The sequence below is a fragment of the Protobothrops mucrosquamatus genome, unplaced genomic scaffold (assembly GCF_001527695.2).
Source record: "Protobothrops mucrosquamatus isolate PMUCROS unplaced genomic scaffold, P.Mucros_1.0 scaffold6, whole genome shotgun sequence".
Taxonomy (NCBI): Eukaryota; Metazoa; Chordata; class Lepidosauria; order Squamata; family Viperidae; genus Protobothrops; species Protobothrops mucrosquamatus.
The window spans coordinates 2,964,669-2,988,159 of NW_015386393.1; the positions used below are offsets into that span (position 1 = coordinate 2,964,669).

At 40.9% G+C, this 23,491-nt stretch overlaps 1 protein-coding gene across 1 annotated transcript in view; it reads left to right on the forward strand.

Annotated features, from left to right (window-relative positions):
• The first annotated feature begins 2,984 nt into the window (after positions 1–2,984).
• The window catches only part of PGPEP1 (pyroglutamyl-peptidase I), a 33,367-nt gene continuing 12,860 nt past the window's right edge, over positions 2,985–23,491 (forward strand). Inside the window, exons 1-2 of the mRNA XM_015809993.1 lie at positions 2,985–3,055; positions 9,333–9,385. Of these exons, the coding sequence (XP_015665479.1) occupies positions 3,022–3,055; positions 9,333–9,385 (87 nt within the window). The 5' untranslated portion in view covers positions 2,985–3,021. The remainder of the gene's footprint in view (positions 3,056–9,332; positions 9,386–23,491) is intronic.

The window sequence follows — 23,491 nt, forward strand, 5'->3', positions numbered from 1 at the left end:
ACAGTATTTGATCACTACTGTAGCTTAAGCCTCCCGGGGGGGAGGGGGGGGAGAAGGATAATACCCACAATGCAACGGAGGCCATAACTACGAATTTGTTTCCCTCTGACCGAGGAATGATCTGCGCTTGCGCACAAGGGCTTATCCTATATATGCAGGATAACTTTTTTTGTGGAGAGTTCCTGTGTGTTTTTTTTTGCCTGTATTAAAAAAGAAAGTGTATTTAATTTTAAATAAAACTTTAGCTTCTGTAGTAGTATATAAATAATAATGTGCATATAAAATATTTTGATGTAATTCTATACATTATAGGATTTATAGCATTATTTTGTAAGAATTGTACAGGTCAATACTTCTGAGCTTTGTAACCTCTTTTCTATGACAAGGGAAAATAATGACAGATTTGCTATGATGTCATTCAACATAAATAGTCTACTCTAGCATAATAAAATATAGCAATTTAGCAGAAATGATGTATACAATATTGAAAACTAAAATTGAGAGAATTTATCTCAAAAGGAAGCTATAACAACAACGATGCATTGTGCTGCTTTGGATCAGAGATCTAGCATTTTATATTGGTTGATGTCTTAACACTTCACTATAACCTTGGTAATTGAGCTTTATCTCTTAATATGTGTATATAATTCTCATCATTAATGCTCTTTATGATATTCTCCATGTATGCATCAAATCCCCTGTTTAAAGACTGTTGGGTTATCTATTCAGTCTAATGCCATGAAAAGAAGAATGTCAGACTCCAAAAATGTAATGAAACAGTATATATTAGATGTATATATATTTAGACAGTTGCAAAAGCCAGTCAACGTTGGTTTATTCATAGAATCATATAAATGAAAAGGGTCACTGAAGCTAACCCTCAGTTCATTGCAGGAATCCAAAGGAAAGAATCCTTGACAGATGGCTGTTCAGCTGCTGCTTGAAACAAAATCAGTGAAGAGACTTCAGTGAAACACTCTTTGTCTTGGTAACTGATTCTCCTCTCAACTACATTTTCTACTAGGTGATTCCCCCCCCCCCCTATATAGTAACATTCAACCAAGAGCCATTTTGGTTTAAAATGGTTAAAGCACAAGCACAAGGGCACACACTAGACCAGGGGTCTTCAAACTTGGCCCTTTTATGACTTGTGGACTTCAACTCCCAGAATTCCTCAGCTAGCGTGCCTGGCTGAAGAATTCTGGGGGTTGAAGTCCACAAGTCATAAAAGGGCCAAGTTTGAAGACCCCTGCACTAGACAATGTTTTTTTCAACCTTGGTAACTTTAAGATATGTGGACTTCAACTCCCAGAATTTCTCAGTCAGCATGCTGATTTGAGGAATCAGGGAGTTGAAGTCCCTACATCTTAAAGTTGCTGTAGATTCACTTCAAGCAGAAAGCCATTTGTAGATTTGGGGCCAGTCACTCTCAGGAAAAAAAAGCAATAGCAAACCAAGTCCAAACATATTGCCAAAGCTAGTTACCAAGGCTAGTCCAGTCAACAGGAGTCAAAACTGACTCAAAGACACAGACACAACCCATTCAATTGAAAGGTGCTTTCACGTAAATTTAAGAGCACTTTTTTCTGTGTAACACTAGAGTACAATTATATTCCATCTCAATCAACTTCAAAAAACTAAAAGCCAATCATGCACCTGGCTTACTGTTTTGTGTGATCTGAATCTCAGTGTCTACTTCACAATGGATAGGTGAAAATATTAAAAGTTATTTTAATAAAGAAAACAAGTTCTGTAGCTCTTGTTAGAAATTGCCGATCTTTACAAACCTGATTTAAGACATACTGTATGAGGATGTTTGCAAAAAGTTGTACTATCTTTACTACAGTAAGTTAATGTTTCTTGAGAAGAACAAAGAATACAGTATGATAAATATTCTGTATGTTGCAATGTAAGAAGACCTGGATTCTAGTGCACTTTCACTTGCTCTGGGTGAAAGGGACCTATTGGTTTATCTCAGCATAATCTATTCAGCAGGTTTGTTGTTCTGGAGAAAAATAAGAGGGATTATTACATATACCTTACTGTCTTGAGCTCCTAATGAAAGTTTGGAAATAAACACATTTTACACTTAGCACAAACACCTGAGAAGATATTTGCCAGAGGTAAAGGTTACATACTGTATAAAGATTAAACATCCGGCAGTTTTTTCCTGGAAAAAATAGTCAAGCAGGTCAATGGTATCTGGTAATTGTTTGCTTTAAAATCCTTTTCAGACCATACAGTAATAGTAACAGGAATGCAACCTTTGTTCTTGCTATGATATTGGCTGGGTTTCATTACATAGTTTAGCTGACTCAGCTGCGTATTTCAAGTACTGTACTTAGATAAAGTACAGACAACTGTGACAAACTTTGATTTCTCCTAGGTTAGCTGAGTAATACAGCATATACTTTGTGTGCAAAAGGTCTACTTTATAAAGCCTGGTGGGGCTTAGAAAAATATTTATCCAAAGCCTTAGGGAGGATCTGATAATCCTGGATAAGGCATTCCCATATAATTATTTTGTCAAAGCATCTTTGTAAGAAATGCAGCATATAATGATAACAGCAACAATACCATTATAGAAATAAAAATGGTATTAGACCAAAGGTTAATAGGATTAAGGGGAAAGAACTACAACTCCCAGGGGACTTTGGTATGGAAGTCATGGCCATTAATCAGTGCAGTTTAGCATGGACGATGTGCTGATGGAGCAGAACCTCTGCTGTCCTTCTGTACTGAAGGAGATTGGGAAAGAACGACCTTTGTGACTGCACTATTAAAAAGCAAAGATAAATATGCTGTGCCGCTCTAGCCTTGCAAACGTTCTTCCTCTATTGTTTTTCTTCCCTGCGCCGTGCCTCCGCCTCTTTCTGCTGCGAGTAGGTGGGGCTTGGGTGTGGTCACGCGATCTCCTCCAATGGGCGGGGTCTAGACCCTGAGTGGGGCGGGATTGCTGCTCACTCCTCCAGTCAGTCGCCTCAAGTTGGTCGGGCAGAAGAGAGCGAGGGAAGCAAAGCCATGGAGAAGACCCGGCGGCCCGTAGTGGTGACTGGTAAGGGCGGAGGGAGAGGACAACAGGAAGGGGGGGGCTATGAGGAGTGGGACCATTCCAAAGGGGGAGGGAAGAGGAAGGTTTGAGGGTTGAGCTTCGTCTTCCCCCCGCATTAAGTAAACCCCCAAAATAGTTCCTCTTTTCTTTTGGTCCCAGCACGAACATTAAAGCCTGACATTCCTTTTCCTGGTTAGGGGAGATGTATAATGTAAAATAAGCCCCATCGAGTAATTTGTTCCTCTTCCTTCAATAAACTTTCTCTTTTAAGCATATAACAGAGTGGGTCGTCCTGTGGTTTTTTTTTAAAAAAAACAACTCCACGTGAAGTATGTCTTTTCCCTTTCCCTCCTGAATGTTGCGTTCTCCAGAGTATTGATATTCCGGATTAACTGGATCGAGTAATGCAATCCTCTTTAAAAACGGTCCTGTTTGATTTATCTGTGAATGTACTCAACCCATGACTTGCTCCCCGTGTTCCTCTCAGTGTCTGTCTTTCCCGTAAATCTTTTATTCTCTTTTAATTTTCCTTAGCCTTTCTAACTCGCCTCTTGTAATAATGCCCCCATAGGCTGTTGCCAACTAGTGGGAAGCTTTTTGTCATGTTTGTTTATACTTATTCATAATGCTTCATCTTTCTACAAAAACTTGAGTTTATTAGAAATGAGTGTTTGGGGGTAGATGAGCAAGGAGGCTCCTTAGCAGTGGTTGGTGAAGGGAGAGAAGGAGGAGTAGAAGGAATCCTCTCTGTGTAAGATACACATAGATGTGTGAGGATCTTTTGGTGAGTCTCACTGCACAACCTCGGGTGTGACTTGTTTAGCAGAAGGTTAGGGGTTATTCTGATATAGAAAGTGTGTTGTCACCATTTCAAGGTGGCGCTACTTGTTAGTAATATGGTAGATATTGTGTTTTTTTTTTCATTTTCCCCATTTTAAGGGGGAAACATCTGATTGTCCTCCTGGGAAAAGTGCCATGAAATGTGAAGTATGGACATCTCTGTGTGGACATTTGTCTGTGGGATCTGCATAGAGGTTGTGTGTGAGAGTTTTTCTCCCTCCCCTTCTACCCCTCCCTGCTGTTGGGTACCTTCCTTCTGTTTCCAAAAGACAGTCTGATGGCAGCTGGTAAATCTGAAGTCATTCAAGAGGTCTTGAAGTCACATTTCCCCCACCTCCCCCGCCTGTGTGATTCCCTCCGGGTCCTGAGCTCCTAAATCAGTGTAGCCCCCCAAACCACACCCTGGTAACAGTAGAATTGCTTTCAAAGAAAGAGTAACTGCTGAAAGCTCCCTCAGCCCTGCAGTGGTTATTTGAAACAGCAAGTTGGGCTAGAGAGGAGGGGCAACATGAAGTTGCGGGAAGGAGAGGCCCATCTCTGAAAGGCTTGCGGGGCACAAAAGGGGGTTGCTGTTAGTGGTGAGGCTGCATGAGAACAGTCTTTTGACCGGGGGACTGACGGACGCAGCTCCACCTGCCCTGCCCCATCAGTGGCTGGAGTTGTGGCAGTAGGGAGGCGCCCTTGGGATTTACTGTTACGGCCTTAATTGGAGCTGAACGAGTCCAGTGAACTCTTGGCAAGGGTGCCAGGCGATGATGTCCCCTTGCAGAGGCTGAAATGGGAGCTTTCTGGCAAGCTGCAGTTCATGCTCTGTGGTGTGAAGTATCCACACACCTGTGGAATATAGGATACAAAGCAGCTTTTTTTTCAGACCCATTTTTCAGACCCTGGTCAGGATAAAATCTTCAAATGGGTACCTATGTTATTGGCATGCTCCGATGCACCAACTCATGCCAAGTGCCCTGAATAACATGTGCGTGTCCGTGTAGCTCCTTTCAGGATCAAGATAATCCCATAAAAATCTGGCAGCTGGGAGCAGCTGGTTTCCTGCTAATTAGCCTTGGCTGCTTCTAGTGAGGGTGCCCAAAGGGATTCCAAAATACTCTATTGAATTCTTATCTGATAGCAACAGCCATGGTTAAGCAAGAAAGAAGGGAGCACAAAGGAGCCTTTTGCCTGAGGGTGGGGGGGAGCAAGGGGGGGCTTCTCTTCATTTCTTGGTGCCTTGGCTATGTAGCCGGCACCTGTAGAATGTTCAGTTCCCTGGAATTACACTTAGCTTTTACAACTATATTTTCAAAAAGAGGATAGATTTTTAGAGAATTAAAAACTTTGGTTTTAAACAGATGTACGTAGTATCTCTGGTGAGTACAATCAGGCACAGAAACCTTGGTGAAAACCTTTTTTTTCTTCCTGACAACAAAGAATATGGAGAACTATATATAGTGGGCATGCTGGCAAAATACTGCCTTTTGGAGAATGTCTTTGAGGCATTGGCATATGTTGACAGATGTGACTGGGTCAAATAATAAGTCTGACTGAGTTCACATGTTGCACTAAATGGAATTAGTTTAACCATGGTATAATCAATGAACCACAATAGGTTTAATTTACACCACATGTTGAGTCATAAATAGTGCTTTACAAAATGCAGCGGCTGAGTTCACACAACACAGCCAAAATGATTCAAACCACATTGCAGTATAGTATGTGCAGCCCTTCTACTCTAAATAAGCCTTTTGTCTTGTAATCTAATCTTAGAAATCTTGTTTTTAATACTTTGGTATCTCTTTGCTCTAAAATGACACAGTCCAGATCAATTGCTTCTGGAATTATACATGGTAGTTTCCATACATCACTGGGACACGAAGGACTTCCTAATTTTTTTGTGTTTATGTATAACAGTTTGTAATGATACAAACAACCATTTGGAAATAAGGCTTTGTGTCTTGCTTGAATACTTATACCTGTTCAGCTATGATGGATAACAATGCTGCTGTAGGCACTCAAGAGTCTTTTGTGGTAATGTTAGGAAAAGCTTTTTTTATATATATATTTAGGCGTTTTTGAATGCTGTGCATTACTTTCTGGCAGGCTATTTTTTCCTTGATTCTTCCACCTGCTGCTCTAGGAGCAATGGGGCAGCCATTCAAGCACAATACAGGTAATCCTCAACTTACAACCACAATTGCTACCAAAATTTCTGTTGCTAAGCAAGGCAGTTAAGTGAATTCTGTCCCATTTTACAACCTTTTGCCACAGTGGATAAGTGGATCGTTGCAATTGTTCAGTAAAACTGGCTTCCCCCATTGACTCTGCTTGTCAGAAGCTGTCTGGGAAGATGACAAATGGCCATCACATGACCCTGGGTCAGTGGTGACTGTCATAAATACCTGCCAGTTGCCAAGCGCTGGAATTTTGATCCCATGACCATGGGGATGCAGCAACCGTCGTAAGTTTGAAAACTGATTCTAAGTCACTTTTTTCAGTGCGGTGTAACTTCGAACAGTGTCTAAACCAGGGGTAGGCAACCTTGGCTCTTTTATGACTCGTGGACTTCAACTCCCAGAATTCCTGAGCCAGAATGGCTGGCTCAGGAATTCTGGGAGTTGAAGTCCACGAGTCATAAAAGAGCCAAGGTTGCCTATCCCTGGACTAAATGAATGGTTGTAAGTTGAGGACTACCTCATTGAAAAAAAATGTGACATCTCACCCGTCTCGAACATTTTAAACCTTTACTTGGGGTAGAACATCTACAAATACCAGTTATGGCTTGCTAGTTAACAAAGTTATTCATTAAAAAAAGCCAAAGCATGCCATTCTTCCTTTGAGTTTCAGACACTGTATATTCTTTTGGAAATCTGCTTTTCCCAGAAAGTGCTTATTGTGTAAAACCAGATATGGAAGACTTCACACCAAATAGATTTAAGGAAAGTTTTCGTTTTCTTTGATAAACTGCTGAGCAACCAATTCTCTGGGAAATTAGAAATAGCGAATATAGAAGTGTACCCTAGAGATATAAACTGGGTTTATATGCAATGTTTACTAACCATTGTTTATTGAATTAGCTAAAACATAAGCCCTGTCTTATAAACTATGACAGTGGTGGCGAACCTATGGCACGGGTGCCAGAGGTGGCACTCAGAGCCCTCTCTGTGGGCATGCGCACCGTCGCCCCAGTCCTAGGCCTTCAGCTGAGTTTTATGGTTTTATAACTTTAGGCCTCCACCGCCATGTGCAAAAAAAAAAAAGGTTCAATCAGTCAATTTCAACTTCTCACGGGAAAAAAAAAGTTCTTGCAAAGTTGGAATTGATTGATTGAACTTTTTAGTCCCACCCAGTCTGCTGTTACCACTGCAGCCATGCCCACACAATGGGCCACACCCACCTGGCACTCGACGATGCATAAGTGGGTTTTGGGTTGCAGTTTGGGCACTCAGTCTCTAAAAGGTTCACCGTCACTGAACTATGATGACAAACCAAATTATGGCTTAGTGCAATAGACACCTTGTCACTCTGTGCCTCAGTTTTACATAGTTTGAAAAGCTTTGAAGCGGAAATTGACTGACCTCTTGTGAATGCTGCCAATCTCTTGGGCTGGGAGTGTGTTTAATGTTGTTATATTTATATTTTATTTATTAAATTTATATGCCACCCATCTCACTGTCCAAGGCGGAAGAACAGTGGGGAGATCAAAGCAAGAAAGATCGGAAGGCAACAAATGTGAGCAGGAGAATTCACCCATGATACATGTGCAATGCTTTGGAGTAAAATCCCATGGAGATTAGTGTATAAGCATAAGAGTGTGCAGAATGGGTAACTGATCTAGCACAATATCAAGGTATATTTATGCTGATGTGAAAAGTTATTCTGAGGACAATACATTCATTTTAATTTTATATTGCTCTTCCTCCTGAAGATGTACAACAGTGTTTCTCAACCTTGACAATTTTAAGGCATGTGGACTTCAACTCCCAGAATTCCACAGCCAGCATTGCTGGCTGTGGAATTCTGGGAGTTGAAGTCCACATGCCTTAAAATTGTCAAGGTTGAGAAACACTGATGTACAATATAAAGAAGTAGAATATAAAACAGTGCTGTATGTTTGACTTTAAAGAACCACAGTGGTTTTTTTAAGTAATGGACTCTTCAGATTGTGGAAGAAGAAAAACCTAGTTTGGATCTTTGGGGGGAAATGTAATAAACATTCAAAAATATTTTTTATTCCATATCAGGTGACTCTGAACCACGATGTACTGCATAAGGAGCTGTTTGATATCACAGCAAACTATTGATTTAATGAAGGAGAATATTGTAGTTCAAGGTTGAAAAGAGCACTGATGATATTACCTAGTCTGGGTAATGAAATGTTTGCAAGAAAACAAGCAAGAGCATCAAGGACCCCCTCAAACGTATTGATTTGTTTGGGCCAAATCTGTATATACTATCTGGGTAGTAGATCTCCATTTTTTTCAATTAGAGAGAAATCACTTTGTTCTCCTTGCTATGTAAAGTCCCAACCCTCTTAAAAGTGTCAGGCCTTGATGCTTAGGCATTTAGTATATATTTCCTTATTTGTAGAAATTCCCAAGATAGTTAGACCTATGCCTCTTTTCTTAAGTTTCATTGAACAAAGTATCCATTATTTTCTAAGTACAGCAAGCGTGCCCAGGATCAGGCTTGGGTGTGAGTGAGTAGGTTTAAGGAGAGCATAGATCATGTAAATTTGGTCTTCTGGCTAAATTGATTAATCAGGAGAAGACATCTGCCTGTAAAATTAATTGGGCTAATATAATAAATAAGCCTCTCTGTGTGTATGTGCGTGTGTATAATCTGAATTCCATCACATTCTTGGCTAATCTCTGTAGCTGGTTCTAACTAACTTGCTATCAATCACATTTTGAACAGTCAGAGTAAAGATCTATTTTTCCCCCCAAACTTTTAAAATGGGTATTTTTAGAGAAAGTCATGGGTTCAAAGAACCCTATGCATGTCCCACCTAGTTCACCTATCATATTAAGCTGTGATTTGCTTAATTATAATAAAATTCAATTGTGTGTATGAATTTAGTGACCAAGTTTGTATAAGATAAGCCAAAAGTAAATTAAAAATCCCTTGCACTAGTATAGTAGATGAACTCAAAACAGTAAGAATTTCAGGATGGTGACATAGAAGCAGGAAACTGATCTTCAAATCCTTACAGAAAGTTCATTAGGTGCCTTTACCTTTTTAACCTCTTTTAAAAGGTAGTTGGGAAGTAGGAAGAGAGAACCAGTCCTGGTGAGAGAAAGAACGTACATGACCTATGATAATCATTTGCTATATATATATATATATTTTGATGTTCATGTCCTATAAAATGGCCATTTTTGACTGCTCATCACTGCCTAAAAACAAAATGCCATGATAAAAAAAAGAATTTTTTTTCCTATGATTTCAGGGTTCGGTCCATTTGGAGAGTATTCTGTCAATGCCAGCTGGATCGCAGTTCAGGTAAAAGACATATTTTCAAATGCTTCAGTCACAAATAGCATTACTTTTTAATAACCATTTCTCCAAAAAAATATATCCAAAAACGATTTAAGTTAGATTTCAAGGAAGTGATCCTTCTTGACTTTTTTTTAAACATAAAGCTAGCCTTAAAGTCAAATTTGATTAGTGGTGACTGGATCTATTCAGTTTTAATGACAGAGTTATGGTAGTGCTTTGTCCTTGCCTCCTCCTGGCCTGTCATCTTGACTTCACAGTTTGGAGTATGTCAGGAACTTACTGACTCCTCTAGAGAGTAATACTGTAATGATTTCTTGGGAAAATAGGAATGTTTTCTGTTCTGTGTAATGATTATCTGCATAGATGAAGATTCTTATCAGAAGTTAAGATTCTTTCAGTTAAATAATCCTAACCAAATTATTAACTAAAACTCATCAGCTAAAACACTTTAATGAGCCAGTGATTCCGAAGGGATAAATCAGCATTTCCTGTTTAGATCATATTTGTTGATAGCATTTTGGAAAAGGCACAGCACCATGTGAGTATGAGGGAATGTGTCTCTGCTATGTTAGGGTTAGTCCTGTGTTATTTAAAACCCCTGAAATAATTACAAAGGGCAAAGAAATAATCACTGACATCCATTCAGCTGGGAAAAGTTTTATATCCAATTTTTGTACCTTTTCCTTTTAAATGTTTACTATTCCTATTTCAGAAGGTCTAGGAAAATGGGAATGACTTTGCCATGTGAGATGAGATTGAATAAAGGCCACGATGAAGAAAATTACTAGGATTGTGCACTTTTTGCAAAATAATTTGGAAGTATTTTGGCCCTTGGAAGAGTGTATCTTTTTTTGGCTGTTTGTGAAAGCAGCCCAACTTTTTTAAGGTTTCCATGTGAGCATGAGAAAAGTGTGGCTGCATTAATGAACTGCAAGAGACGCACCCTTTCAGTAAGTTCCAAAATACTTCTTCCAAATCATTTTCAGAGTAAGCAAAGCATGAAAATTACTAGCAGACAGCTGCTGTCGGCTGTGAGATTTGTAGGGCAACAAAGTGAATGATCAAGAAGGGTCTTTGGTTTTCTCCTTCCCATGTTTTTCACAGAGGGAACTAAGCTGTGGAACTCAATACCGGTAGTACAGGATGAGACCACTGACTTAACAACCCACCAGTGTGGGGAGCCTTAACACTTTAATCTGTGAATGACTGTTCGCTACAGGAATACCTATCCTTGATTCAGCGATGCCCACCTGATGTCAAAAATAAATCAAGACAGCAACCACAGTGGTGTAATTGAAGTTCCACCCATTTTTTTTTCTGTGCAATGTGCATAAACCAATAAACTTAGTTTAGTCTAAACTTAATGGAACTTCCTTAGAAACATTCGGTTGGAAGCCTTCCGAATAAATGGCTGTTCGGCTCCTGCTTGAATATATCCAGTGAAGAGTATATCTATTAGATCTCTGGGTAGTTGATTTAATTGTCAGACTGCCTGTACTGTAGGGATTTTTTTTTTTTGCAATATTCAAATGGAATCGGCCGCCCTGTGTCTTAAATTCATGATTCTGGGTCCTGCACTCTGGACTGATAGCAAATGTATTGGACTTCTTCTCTTTTCAGGTGCCTGAAGAATCCAGGTAGATTAGGGGCAGATTACCTGGTTTGGGGACCCAAAAGTGCTTTTTCAAAAGGCAACTGGACTTTGTTTTTTCCTTGAAGACGTTTCACCTCTCATCCAAGAAGCTTCTTCTTTGATAAGAACTGAAACATCTTCAAGAAAAAAACAAAGTCCAGTTGCCTTTTGAAAAAGCACTTTGGGGACAACCATGACCTGGATGACTGAGAATCTCCATAGACATTCCGCTTTGGGGAGTGTAGCAAGGCAGAATGGTGGTCTTCATTCTCTGCTTTTGGGCTTCCAAGAAGCGTCTGCCTTTAAAACAAAATCCCTGTTGTTTACCCTTTCATCTTCCACCTCTTGTAAACCCTTCCCTTAGCATGCTGTCATCATTAAAGCAGTTTTTGTGATGTTGTCTCCCCCCTCTAGTTTTTACTTGGAAAAAAATGATGGTGGAATGTTTGCAGAGGCTAAGGAGTAGGCAAAGATGAATGAATGTTCTTTCAAATCAGTGAAGATGAAACTGACCCAACTCCAGGCATGAATACGAGGTCTTCTTTGTCTCTGTTACACAACTGTGTAACATCCACCTCTGCCAGACACCTGTTGATTGCAGTGAAGTTGATTTGTGCTCCTGGTTGTGTGTGTAGTGGGGATGTGGAGGGGGTAAGGCTCAAAGTTCTTCTTTTGGCTACTCAGCTGGCTACATTTGATCATCTGGCACAGCCAGCCGTTAACAGCTGGTAAGAGGTTTTCTGTAGGGTTGAAAGTGCCATTGATGTGAAACCGAATGATGTTATTTTGTCAGGGTTACAAGGATCTGTTGAGCAAGCAGCTTCCCCAAGGGAAGGCTGGGCACATGAGCGTGACTTTGATTGAACAGCAGCGTAACAATTTGGGATGGGTGGAGGAACACAGTTTTGCCATGACCTATCATACAAAATTCTGCCTGAGCTCAGTGACCACATCCATGCCCTTCAGTTAAAGGACAGCCCAGTAAACTAGAATGCTAATATCGGAACCGTGAAGTACCAGTAGTAACAACAACAACAACAACAACAATAATAAAGTTGGAAGGGACCATGGAGGTCATCAAGTCCAACCCCCTGCTCAGGCAGGTAACCCTTTACCATTTCGGACAAATGGCTGTCCAGTTTCTTCTTAAAAACTTCCTGTGTTGGAGCATTCACCGCTTCTGGAGGCAGGTTGTTCCACTGGTTAATTGTTCTAACTGTCAGGAAGTTTCTCCTTAGTTCTAGGTTGCTTCTCTCCCTTGATTAGTTTCCCTCTTCTTTGTGGTAACCCCTGAGATATTGGAACACTGCTATCATGTTACCCCTACTCCTTCTCTTCATTAAACTAGACATACCCAATTCCAGCAACCGTTCTTTATATGCTTTAGCCTCCAGTCCCCTAATCATCTTTGTTGCTCTTCTCTGTACTCTTTCTAGAGTCTCAACATCTTTTTTACATCATGGTGACCAAAACTGGATGCAGTCCTCAGCTTACGACCCCAGTTGACCCCAAAATTTCTATTGTTAAGTGAGAAATTTATTAAGTGAGCTTTGTACCCTTTTACGACTTTTCCCACCACATTTGTCAAGTTGAATCACTGCAGTTCTTAAATTAGTAACGCGGTCATTAAGTGGATCTGGTTTCCCCATTGACTTTGCTTGTCAGAAGGTTGCCAAAGGGGATCACATGATCCCGGGACACTGCAACGGTCATAAATAGGAGTCAGTTGTCAAACATCCGAATGTAAATCATGGGATTATCAGGATGCTGCAAGGGTCATAAGTGTGAAAAATGGTCATAAGTCACTTTTCTCAGTGCGGCTGTAACTTCTAATGGTCACATAATGAGCTATTGTAAGTTGAGGACTATCTGTAATTTGAAGGTACCATAGATATGTGCTGTCTTAATTGTTTAGGCATCTAAGCTCCTGGAAATACATATATAATCTAGATCAGGGCTCCTCAAACTTGGTCACTTTAAGACTTATGGACTTCAACTCCCATGCTGGCTGGGAAATTCTGGGAGTTGAACTCCAAAAGTCTTAAAGTGGCCAAGTTTGAGTAGCCCTGATCTAGAAGATATCTGTTAATACTGCCAGTCTTAAGCCATGCATGAATATTTACTGTAGCCCGATGCTGACCTTACCTTGAAGTTAACCAACTCAGGTTTCTCTAGCTAGGATCCCATTACTAGATTTCACATGCAGTGTTGGTACTCCAACACTAAAAGTTTTTATGGTAAGAGATTGGACAACCATTAGTCTGAAATAATACAGGGTTTCTGGAGGTTGGACTAGAACAAGGCTTTTCAACCAGTGGTACAGGTACCACCTGTGGTACATTGGCACCTGGCAGGTGGTACGCGACCATCCTAGAAAAGTGGTAGCAGGGGAGGGAAATGAGCTGAACCGGAGGTAGCACCGCACAAGCCTGAGCGAGAGATGGCTGGAGCTGCAGGGCTGTCAGGGCTCAGCGGAAGCACCAGGATCAGTGCTTCTTCGGGACTGTCAGGGCTCAGTGGAAGCGCCAGGATCAGTGCCAGGCTCCAGCTGGAGCTCGGCGCTGATCCTGACGCTTCTGCTGAGCCCAGAAGAAGCGACGATCAGCTGAAATGTTGTAGCATCTCCAGGGTCTTGTAATTTACATTCAGATGCTTGGCAACTGATTCATATTTATGACGGTCACAGTGTCCCAGGATCATGTGAAGTTACCAAAACCTGCTGCAACCACCCAGCAGACTGGGGGAATAAAAACCAAACACCCCCCACCCCACCTCCACTGCCAATTCTCAACAGAAATGTTCACAACAATGAAAACCTCGGACAGGAGGAAGAGCGCCACTGGGTGGGCAGGCAGGTGTCTTGCTCGGCTGTGGCTTGGGGGGCACTTTTTCAGTGCCATTGTATTTTGAACAGTCACTAAGCGAACTGTTGTAAGTCGAGGACTACTAGTACTTCATCACTTTTTTCCCTTTTTTTTGGTCATCAAGTTTTTGACACCTTGCTAGGCGACTGGTGGTACTCGGATATTGCCATATCCTAAAAGTGGTACAATGGGTGAAAAGGTTGAAAAGCTTTGGACTAGAAGACCTCTGAGGTCCCTTCCAACTTTGTTATTCTGTTGTTTTAATTTTGCATAGTTCCTTTCTGGAAATGTCCTCCGTTGTCCCTCTTTCCCAACACACATTTATTTCTTGGTGAATTCTGAGTGTCTTTCAAATTTACAACCACATCAAGTTGCCTCTATTCCAAGCTCTATTTTAAAGTTTAAGATATTTTCCCCGAACCCCCTACACCTCCCCCCAAAAAATTATCATCTTGCTTTACTTTTTTCTTTTTTATCCTGGGTGTAAATCCTGTTCTCTTCTTTCCCATACTTGGTGTTTAAGAGGGGCTTTTGTGCCATGCATTTCCTCCTGAAATTCTCTGCCAACATACATGATTATTATTGCAGTCCCTCAACTTTCCATGATCCTGCCATTAAACAATATGTATGTGTCTATATATATATACTGTATATGTGTGTGTGTGTGTGTGTGTGTGTGTGTGTGTGTGTATCCCTCAACCAAAAGATGGACATTTAACTATCTCACTTGTCTTCAGTGGAGCCAGTTTTGCTTTCCTATCCTTCTAGCTTCTAAGATTCTCAGGAGGCACTAATCATTCAATCCAGTTTCTGCAAATATACTGTAGCAGTAAGAGTAGGACTTTATACTACACAGCTGAGATCTCCCAGGATTAGCACTCTGTGCTCGGTGCTGTCCATAAGAATTAGAAACTTGTGTAGGGTATGAGCTTTTTCCTTTCTTTTTAGCTTGATATGGCATATTGTGCAACTGCGAAGCTAAATGTGATCCTTCCTGAAAAGAACATTTCAGCCTAGCTCATTGGGTGACCTAAGAAATACGGCATCTTTTCTCCTGGTTGCCAGTTCCCTCCCCCTTCTGAGTTTGGAGCTCTGGGAATACTCTCCTCAAATGCTTTTAAATTAAACCCCCCAACTTTAATCAATTGCTGCCAACTAATGGCAAGCCAGATGTCTGGCTTGCAGCTGTCTATGTTTGTGTGTCTCCTCCTTGTTTTTTTTTTTTTTTTAAAGCAGCTAGTTCCGCTTTGATACGGACCCACCGTCTCCAGGGTGGAGGTGAGCCTCAGTTGAGATAATCCTGGCTACCAGCATGCATTTGTGGTAGAGAAGAGTGTCTAATAATGTACTTGGTGAGCTGTCACTGGGCCCACAACTTGGGGAGCCAAATTAGATGCCTTTTCTGTTACTGTACAGTGCAAATGTGCGCTAAGTTGATTTTAATTGTGTAAATTAAGTCAATAAATCTTTGTTTTTCATATCCAGAGGGATTTTTTTTGGTATGTGTGTAGTCACACAGCCCTGTTCTACATATATTTCCTTGGAAAGTAATTTTTCAGGATTAAGCGGGGCTTGCTGTCTAATGAAGTGTATGTAAGATTGTTGCCTTAGTTAATTGTAGGGGATTTTTAAAGTGATTTGAATAGATTTAAAATTTGCCCAAACTTGCATAAGCACGCTGGTAATATAAATGTTATTTTTGAAGCTATTACTTAATTACTTAAAATGACATTTTTTCCCCAGCAGGCATTTTTTGTTGAAGAGTTCAGTAATTTTTTTCCCCCTGTTGACTAATCTGTGGGATGTGTCATCAAATACTTCCTTTTAAAATGATTTTTATTTTATGTGCCTTTGTAATGGTGCATCGCCCTGAAGATTTTGATTATAAAGTACATCGTAAAATAAATCTTGGGGTTTGGAGGATTCTTCCTGGTTTCAGAGGGATCCAAAGGAATCCCAGATCCAGCTGCATGAACTGAAGGCAGGGGGTCACACAATTCTTGTGTGCTATATCTTGAAGGACACACAGCAGTAGGGTTAGGGAAGGTGCAGAAAATGAACAATCAAGCCGGGCAGTTGATGTATGGAAGGACAAGCTAGTGTGCATGAAGCTTTTCAGTTAAAAAAAAAAAAAGTGACAGCTGAGATTCTAATGTGGATAATAGTGTTGCACAAAGAGTAGGTGGCATGCAAAGTTAATTGAGTAATCATGGTCCTCCCAGAGGCATCTCTCGTCTTCTGTCTGAGAACTTCCTATGTTTTTGCCCAGAATTGGGGAACACAGTATGTGCATAGTGTGTTGCTATTGCTGGCTGGGCCTCCACCCTATCGTCTTCATTCCTGCCTGTTTGAGAGTAGGAAGAATGCTGAATACTTCTTCACATTTGTATTTCTTCAATGATTTTGGACGACTTTTATATTTTAAAATGACTGTCTAATTAATTGAGAGCTTCCTTCATCCTTCCATCCCCTCCCTTTACTGATTGGTGGCTGCAGTTCAATGCACATTTTCCTGGAAGTCAAGGTTACCTACTTCTGAGTAAACTTGTGAAGAAGGTTTGCTGGGTTTCCTTGAGTTTCTGCTCAATTTAAAGAGAAACTTTGGCTTGTTCTTTCTTTAAAAAAAAACAAAAAACCCTCTCCCCTCCCAGCCTGCAGTTTCCCCTGAGCATGTTTGTGTGCAACAAACTGCACACAATTCTGTCCCCAGCCTGAAGAGGCCCAGACAAAAGAAAGGGAACAGCCTGCCTTTGAACGCATGCAACTGAAGCATTGTGCCTGTGGCAGACAAGACTTCATGGAGCTGAGTGGACACAAAGACCTGTGTCTGAGTTTCTGAGTTCCAGACAGTGTGATCTGCATTTTAATAGACAAAAAAATCAATTAAACAATCTTTGTAAATCCTCCCTGGTTTGAGGGAGGCTAAGCGGACTCCTGGTTTATTGCGTCTTGGGCATTATCCTGCATCCTAAAGCTTTAAAGGAAGACGAAGGGGGGAGAAAAGAAAGAAACCCCTTTCCCCAATTCCTTTCTCTTATTGAAGGATTTCTTTGCCGTTGAATACATGTCCCGGACTGTCCGACTTGAAAATGCTCAAGGGGACATGGAGGGGTGGGGTGGTGGTGGTGGAAAACCGTGGCTTAATCTTCAACAAAGCCAAAGAGGAATGGGTTGGAAAAATCCTCCGAATCTGCTGTCGGGTCGTCTACAAATATTAAGCAAAGTTATTTTCATTTGGCTTAAATAGAGAGGTTCAGGTCGAACGTGATCTCTGCCGCTAGAAACAAAAACCCGTTTGTGTGCCTGTCCGCACATCTGCACATAGACACAGATGCTGAATGAAATACCGACCGTCTAAAAGGGACAATTTTTCTGAATTTGAAATGCTTGTATTCCCTCTCCTCTGGGGCTCCGAAGTTTGCTGTTCTGGAGAACTGGCTTTCCAAGTTGCTTTTTTTAAAAAAGGGGTAGTAACTTTGATTTCCTGCTTGCCTCCAGCAGGTTGCTTAGAGGCCCAGGTGTGCCCTCTAGACTGTGAAGTTAATTGGCTCCTGTCGCCTTTTATTCGCACCCCCCCCCCAAGGCCGGCAAGAAGTGAGGTCAGAGCGCGTCCCGACATCCGCATGGACAATTGCTGTCAGAGTGTCTAGACAGGCCAGATAAGGATATTAGAAACTCACAAAGCAGCCCTTTGTGGAGGGCCAGGGAATCGGTCACACACGTTCGGTTTTACTGTTTGTCAGGTACACAAGGCAGCAGATAATAAGTTTGTCTGACTGATTTGTCGCCCCCCCCCTTCCTTTATAATTGAGTATAATTCCTATACTGAGAGAGAGAGAGAGAGAGAATGTATAATTTATGTAGTTGCACATCAATTGGAATTTTTATTCACGCAGAGTAAAAAGTAAACTTTTCTTTTTAAAACGCCTTCAGACTTTTTTGTGTGCTGATATTTAATGTATAGCTGCTTTCAAATCGGAAAGTTAGAAAAATACTTTTTGAAGCTTTGATGATAGAAGTATAGCTACTTCAAAGGAATGCGTTTAGTTTAAAAAATATACTTTCAGACTTCTTAGACACACACACACACACACACACACACACACACACACACACACACACACACACACACCCTAACTGGGCAGCCCTTTCAGAGGAGCAAGATTAGCTGCTCCTTATTCAGGCTATGTATGCTTCATTGTCATGCCCCAATAAAAGTTTTGAAACATAGGAAAGTGACAGATCTGAAATAAAATAATTATTGAGCTAATGCGTTACCTTGATTTGCAGTTGATTGCTGACATTGGCCGGGTGGAATCAAACAAAAATATCTCTGTCAGAAATACCCCTCTCTATCTGTCACTCATTTGCTATACGGTCAGTTACCTGCGTGAGCTATTTTGTCTCCAAAGCAACATGATCTTATTAACTTATAAGTACCCCAGGAATGTATTTTTGCAAGAAGTTGCATCTCTCCCTTGTGGAAATTGATGTATAGGCTAAACAGTTCATCTTTCTGAAAAAACTATTCTATTGATTTTTTATTTTTGTTTTGCTGTTCTGCGTCAATCATATTTTTAACACTTTTCCTCTTGCCAGTTACACGTACGGCTTCACCGAGGCATAAAAAAAAGTGATTCTCAATGCTGTTTTAGACTTCAGTTATCACATTTAACAAGGAAGGGAAGAGTCTAGTCCTCATGGCTGAGAAATAAGACTGAACACACACATATAAGTGAAGCTTGGTAGAATTACAGAAAGCAGAAAATGCCAGAGCTTGACTTCCAGCTGTCAGAGGCAACCTATACATGTCTATTTACTTTGTGGCAACATGGTATGTAATTAGAAGAAATAGAATTACCGGCTATAACAGGGGTAGTCAACCTTGGCTCTTTTATGACTCGTGGACTTCAACTCCCAGAATTCCTGAGCCAGCATAGCTGGCTCAGGAATTCTGGGAGTTGAAGTCCACGAGTCATAAAAGAGCCAAGGTTGACTACCCCTGGGCTATAACATGGGCAGACAAGTGTGAGTTATTTATATAAATCATGGGCTGACTTTGCATGGTTTGGAACATACCAATAGGAACTGATGCATGGGAATTTACACTAACTTTCCTTTATGCCCATGCTTCTTTGCTACATGTCAACATCCTCTGTGCAGGTATCTGATCTTGGACTCTTAGGTCTGTTTGAGTGCATCTCACATCTGCCTTTTGCAATAGGCGAGATTACCAGGGCAGGAGGTAATTTTGGTGGCAGCTCTTGAAAATGTAACACTAACACACACACACACACACACGTTCAGTCTGGGAGTCAAGCTGGAGTTGAGAGAATGTCCAGTTAGTGGAACTGGGGGTGATGCATCCAGTTCCAGTTTGCAAGAAATGTAGATAACTCACACACAAAGATTTGGGGACTGGGGAAACAGTTCATTTAGGTTTGGTTTCTCTCCCCTCTCCCTACGAGCTTCAAAGGGAAATCAGAAATGAGGACTGCCTGGAAGGCTTCTCTCTCTTTCCTCCCCCCTCCCCCCAGTACAGATTGCCAGTGTGTTATGTCTGGTACTTTCTACTTTCAGATGAAATGTCTGTGCTGCAATTTGAGACATCAAGAATCGAATCTTGGAACATTTACTTTAAAAGGACCCGCTCTGCCTGGTGTTTCACCAGGATCATATTCCTCCATCTCTCCCGCTTCTATCACGGTGTGTTTGAACGTTGCCTTCCAGCCCCTGCCTTTGCTAATGAATCCAAGCATTTCAGACGTGGATCAATAATGATGCACTGTTAAGACCCAGAATTGCCTTTGCCCAGCCATGTGATTTATTATTGTTGCTTCTGGAACTTGCCTGCCTGAGACACCCCCTGCCTCTCCTCTCTCCAGTAGCTGGTAACCCTATTTTTCTAGGGTTAAAAAAAAAAGAAGAAATCAAATGTTCAAATTTTGATTTTTTTTAAAAAAAAGAATAAGCTTTTCAAGTAAACCAATTTTAAACTCCTTTAATTCCAGCTTCCCTCCAGACATCTTGTGTTCCTCAGTCAAAAGAAAAGAGAAAAGAACAGTAGACATTATAAGGGCTAGAGTGAAAAGCAAGGAAAGAATTAAGACAGCGGTAACTTAAAAGTAGCCCAGTTGTGTCAGATAAAAGAGGGTCATCTAGTCTGCTTCTGATGTCCAGAAGAAGCTTCAAAGCTCTGAATTGTTCAATTTCTCTTGTTTGAACAGTGCACTGAACTTGTCCTCCACCTCAAATATCTTGTATTGTGCATTTCATGCTCTGGTTCTTTGTATTCCTCATATCCAATTTACTTTTCTGTACTTAATGTTTAGGATCGGGTACAGAATTTCCAGTTCTGGAGTATTGTGTGAAGCTTTAAATGTGGCCCTGAGCTGCATCCGAAAATTGCTATTTAAGCCAAAAAACAAAGGAAAATTGTTTATTATATGGAGAACAATCCTGCTTGTGTATAGAAGTAATTTAATTTAAAACCCATATTAAAACAAAAATAGTTGAGCTTACCTTTAGAAAGACAATCACCCAACTTGACAGATCCTTGGTGCTCTCTGAGCTTGATTGTTTTCTTGCAGATGTTTCATTTCCCAACCTAGGTAACATCAGTGCTGACCCCCCCCCCCCCTTTTCAATCCTGAGTTACAAACATTCTCCTTTATCGGAACCACCCAACTTGAGATGTGATGGACAGGCATGATCTTTGGGAAAGTTACACAAAAGATAGGGTTTGAGTGTCCTGGGATAGTTTAGGGAGAACCATCAGGGGAGTCTTGGAGACTTTTGAATCCTAACGAAAGAGTAGTTGGTATACAGAAAATCCTGATTTTAGTTCCAACAACCTGCCTTGAGCCCACAATTGAGAAGATTTGGGTAGCAGGAAATAGAGAAGAATTATCTCTTCTTGGATGATCAAAATAGGCGACGTTAGATTAAATTCTAAAATGGTCTGATTTTCAGTAAAGCAGTTTTTGTTTCCTTTTATTTGTAGTTTACTGCCAACTTACTGCTTCATGCATGGATCCCAGCTGTCCTTATCTACTGTCACCCAAGCATATAATCCCTGGTTTTGCAGAGGAATCCCTTTAGAGCAGAGGAAGTCTTAAATTAGAAAAGGATGAACCAAAAAGCAAAAAGTCAAGAAATTTGATTTTTCTTCCTGGGAACTTGCTTAGTTTTTCCAATGGAAAACGTTGGAAGAAACCCAAAAAGCAGCAAATGTACGTATTTTAAACGAAAGACAGTCAGCCACATCTGAGACTAATGCAGTTTAATGTTTGCAGTGTTAAATGTTAACTGAGTATCCAGGTACTATACATCGCTAGTTCCTAATAGTGCACCAAATGAGAATAAAGCTCTTTAATAATTTACTTGTTTTTGCTTAGAACAATTACCTTTTCCTTTTTCAACTTTTTTTCTTACATCATAGATGGCAAAAATAAAAGTTCTTAGCATTTTGCATCTGTCTCTCATTTTGGCCATATTAACAATTCTGGGTGTAGAAAACTAAGGCATTTTTATTTTTAACAATGCAACCGTGCTTCACAGGGAGAAACTAGACTAAAAAAAAATATCAAATAAATACGATGTTTCTTCGAATAAACGTGTAAACTTCCTTTTATCTGAAAAATGTTTAAATGTTTTAAAAGAAAAACATTTAAAACTGCTTTGTGAATTTAATAAAGATGCCAAATAGTACACAGGTATCTCCTTAATCGAAAATCTGTGGAGATTCTCATATAGACAGATTTAACCATAGTTTCAATTGGGAAAATGTGACCATTCTAGGCCAAACCAAGTCCAAAAATGCCAGGGAATTTTCTAGAAGCCTGGCACTCTGACAAATCAGCCATCAATAGACACATAGGCATTAACAATGTCTATAGACCAGGGGTCTTCAAACTTGGCCCTTTTATGACTTGTGGACTTCAACTCCCAGAATTCCTCAGCCAGGCACACGTGGGAGGAATTCTGGGAGTTGAAGTCCACAAGTTATAAAAGGGCCAAGTTTGAAGACCCCTGGTCTATAGACTGTGCAAAAGATATATCACCCAACCCTTAAAGGAACAAAAGGACCCAAGCATCTCTTCACTAACAATCAGCACCCGGATCAGCATAGGTTAACTCCAAGATTAACATCAGACAAACAATCAAGTAAACAATACCCCAATCAAGAAACTGCCAAAGAAGCCAACAGTAAACAACCCAACCAAAGAATCTCTAAGATCAGCCCCACCAACACTGACAGGCAAGCCACCAGAATATAAACTGACAGCAAACTGCACTCCTTACTAGTTTAAATAATGAAATGTTTGCAAGAAAACAAGCAAGTTCAGAGAGCACCAAGGACCCCACATGGAGGTTTTCAGTCATCCAGGTCATGGTTGTTCCAAAGGTTCCTGTTTTTCTTTGAAGACATTTTGCTTCTCATCCAAGGAGCTGTTTCAGTTCTGATTGAATGGTGGAGAATGGAAGGATTTATATTCCTTGCAGTCATCTGGTTTGCTAGCACTCAGAGTCATCGTACCTTGCTGGACCTTGAGGTCCCAAACCACTTCACCTTTCAATCAGCCTTTCTCCACCTGTGCCTTCCAGATCTGTTTCGGTTTAAAAATCTCCATTGTGTTGAGTTTGAAGTCTGAACAACTTTGTCCTTACATCCACCTGATGTTCTTGGCAGCAGCAGTCCAGGAATGCTTTGCCATTGTCTTGCTGGAATTCATAATATTTTTCAGTTCCCCAAACTAGCCTTCAGCGCTGATTCAGCACTGATGTTTCTCATAGTTTTCGATCCACATATATGCCCATTGGAGACTGCAAGTCTGAGACTCTGGAACAGAGGGTGGGCAACAATGACCCCTTTATGACCAGTGGACATCAACTCCCAGAATTCCTGAGCCAGCAGCAGAAACACGCTGGCTCAAGAATTCTGGGAGTCGAAGTCCACAGGTCATGAAGGGGCCACAGTTGCTCACCCTTTGGTTTGGAACAAAGATAACAAATAGACTTCTGGGAGTTGTAGTCCAAGCAAATCTAGACTGCCAGAGGAGTGAGCGGAAGGCTGCTTTACATCATTGACCTGTGCTCCAGGGGAGCACATTGACCCTGTGCTCCCCTGGAGCACAGGGGAACTACCAGAGGACTGGAAAAGAGCTGATGTAGTTCCCATCCTCAAAAAAGGAAAAAAAATGGACCCAGGAAATTACAGACCTATCAGCCTGACCTCAATACCTGGGAAGATCCTCGAAAAGACAATCAAACAACGAATCAACGAACACCTAGAGGCAAACAAAGTCATTACTAAAAGCCAACATGGGTTTGTCAAAAATAGATCATGCCAGACAAATCTTATTGCATTCTTTGACCAAGCGACAAAATTAGTGGATGAGAGGAATGCTGTGTAAAGTACATCACAACCTACTACTTGACAAGATAGAAAAATGTGGGGTAGACAGCATCACCACCAGATGGATCCGTAGCTGGCTGACTGGCCGTACTCAGCGAGTGGTCCTCAATGGAACCACATCTACATGGAGGGAAGTGTGTAGTGGGGTGCCCCAAGGCTCTGTTCTGGGCCCAGTGCTCTTCAACATCTTCATC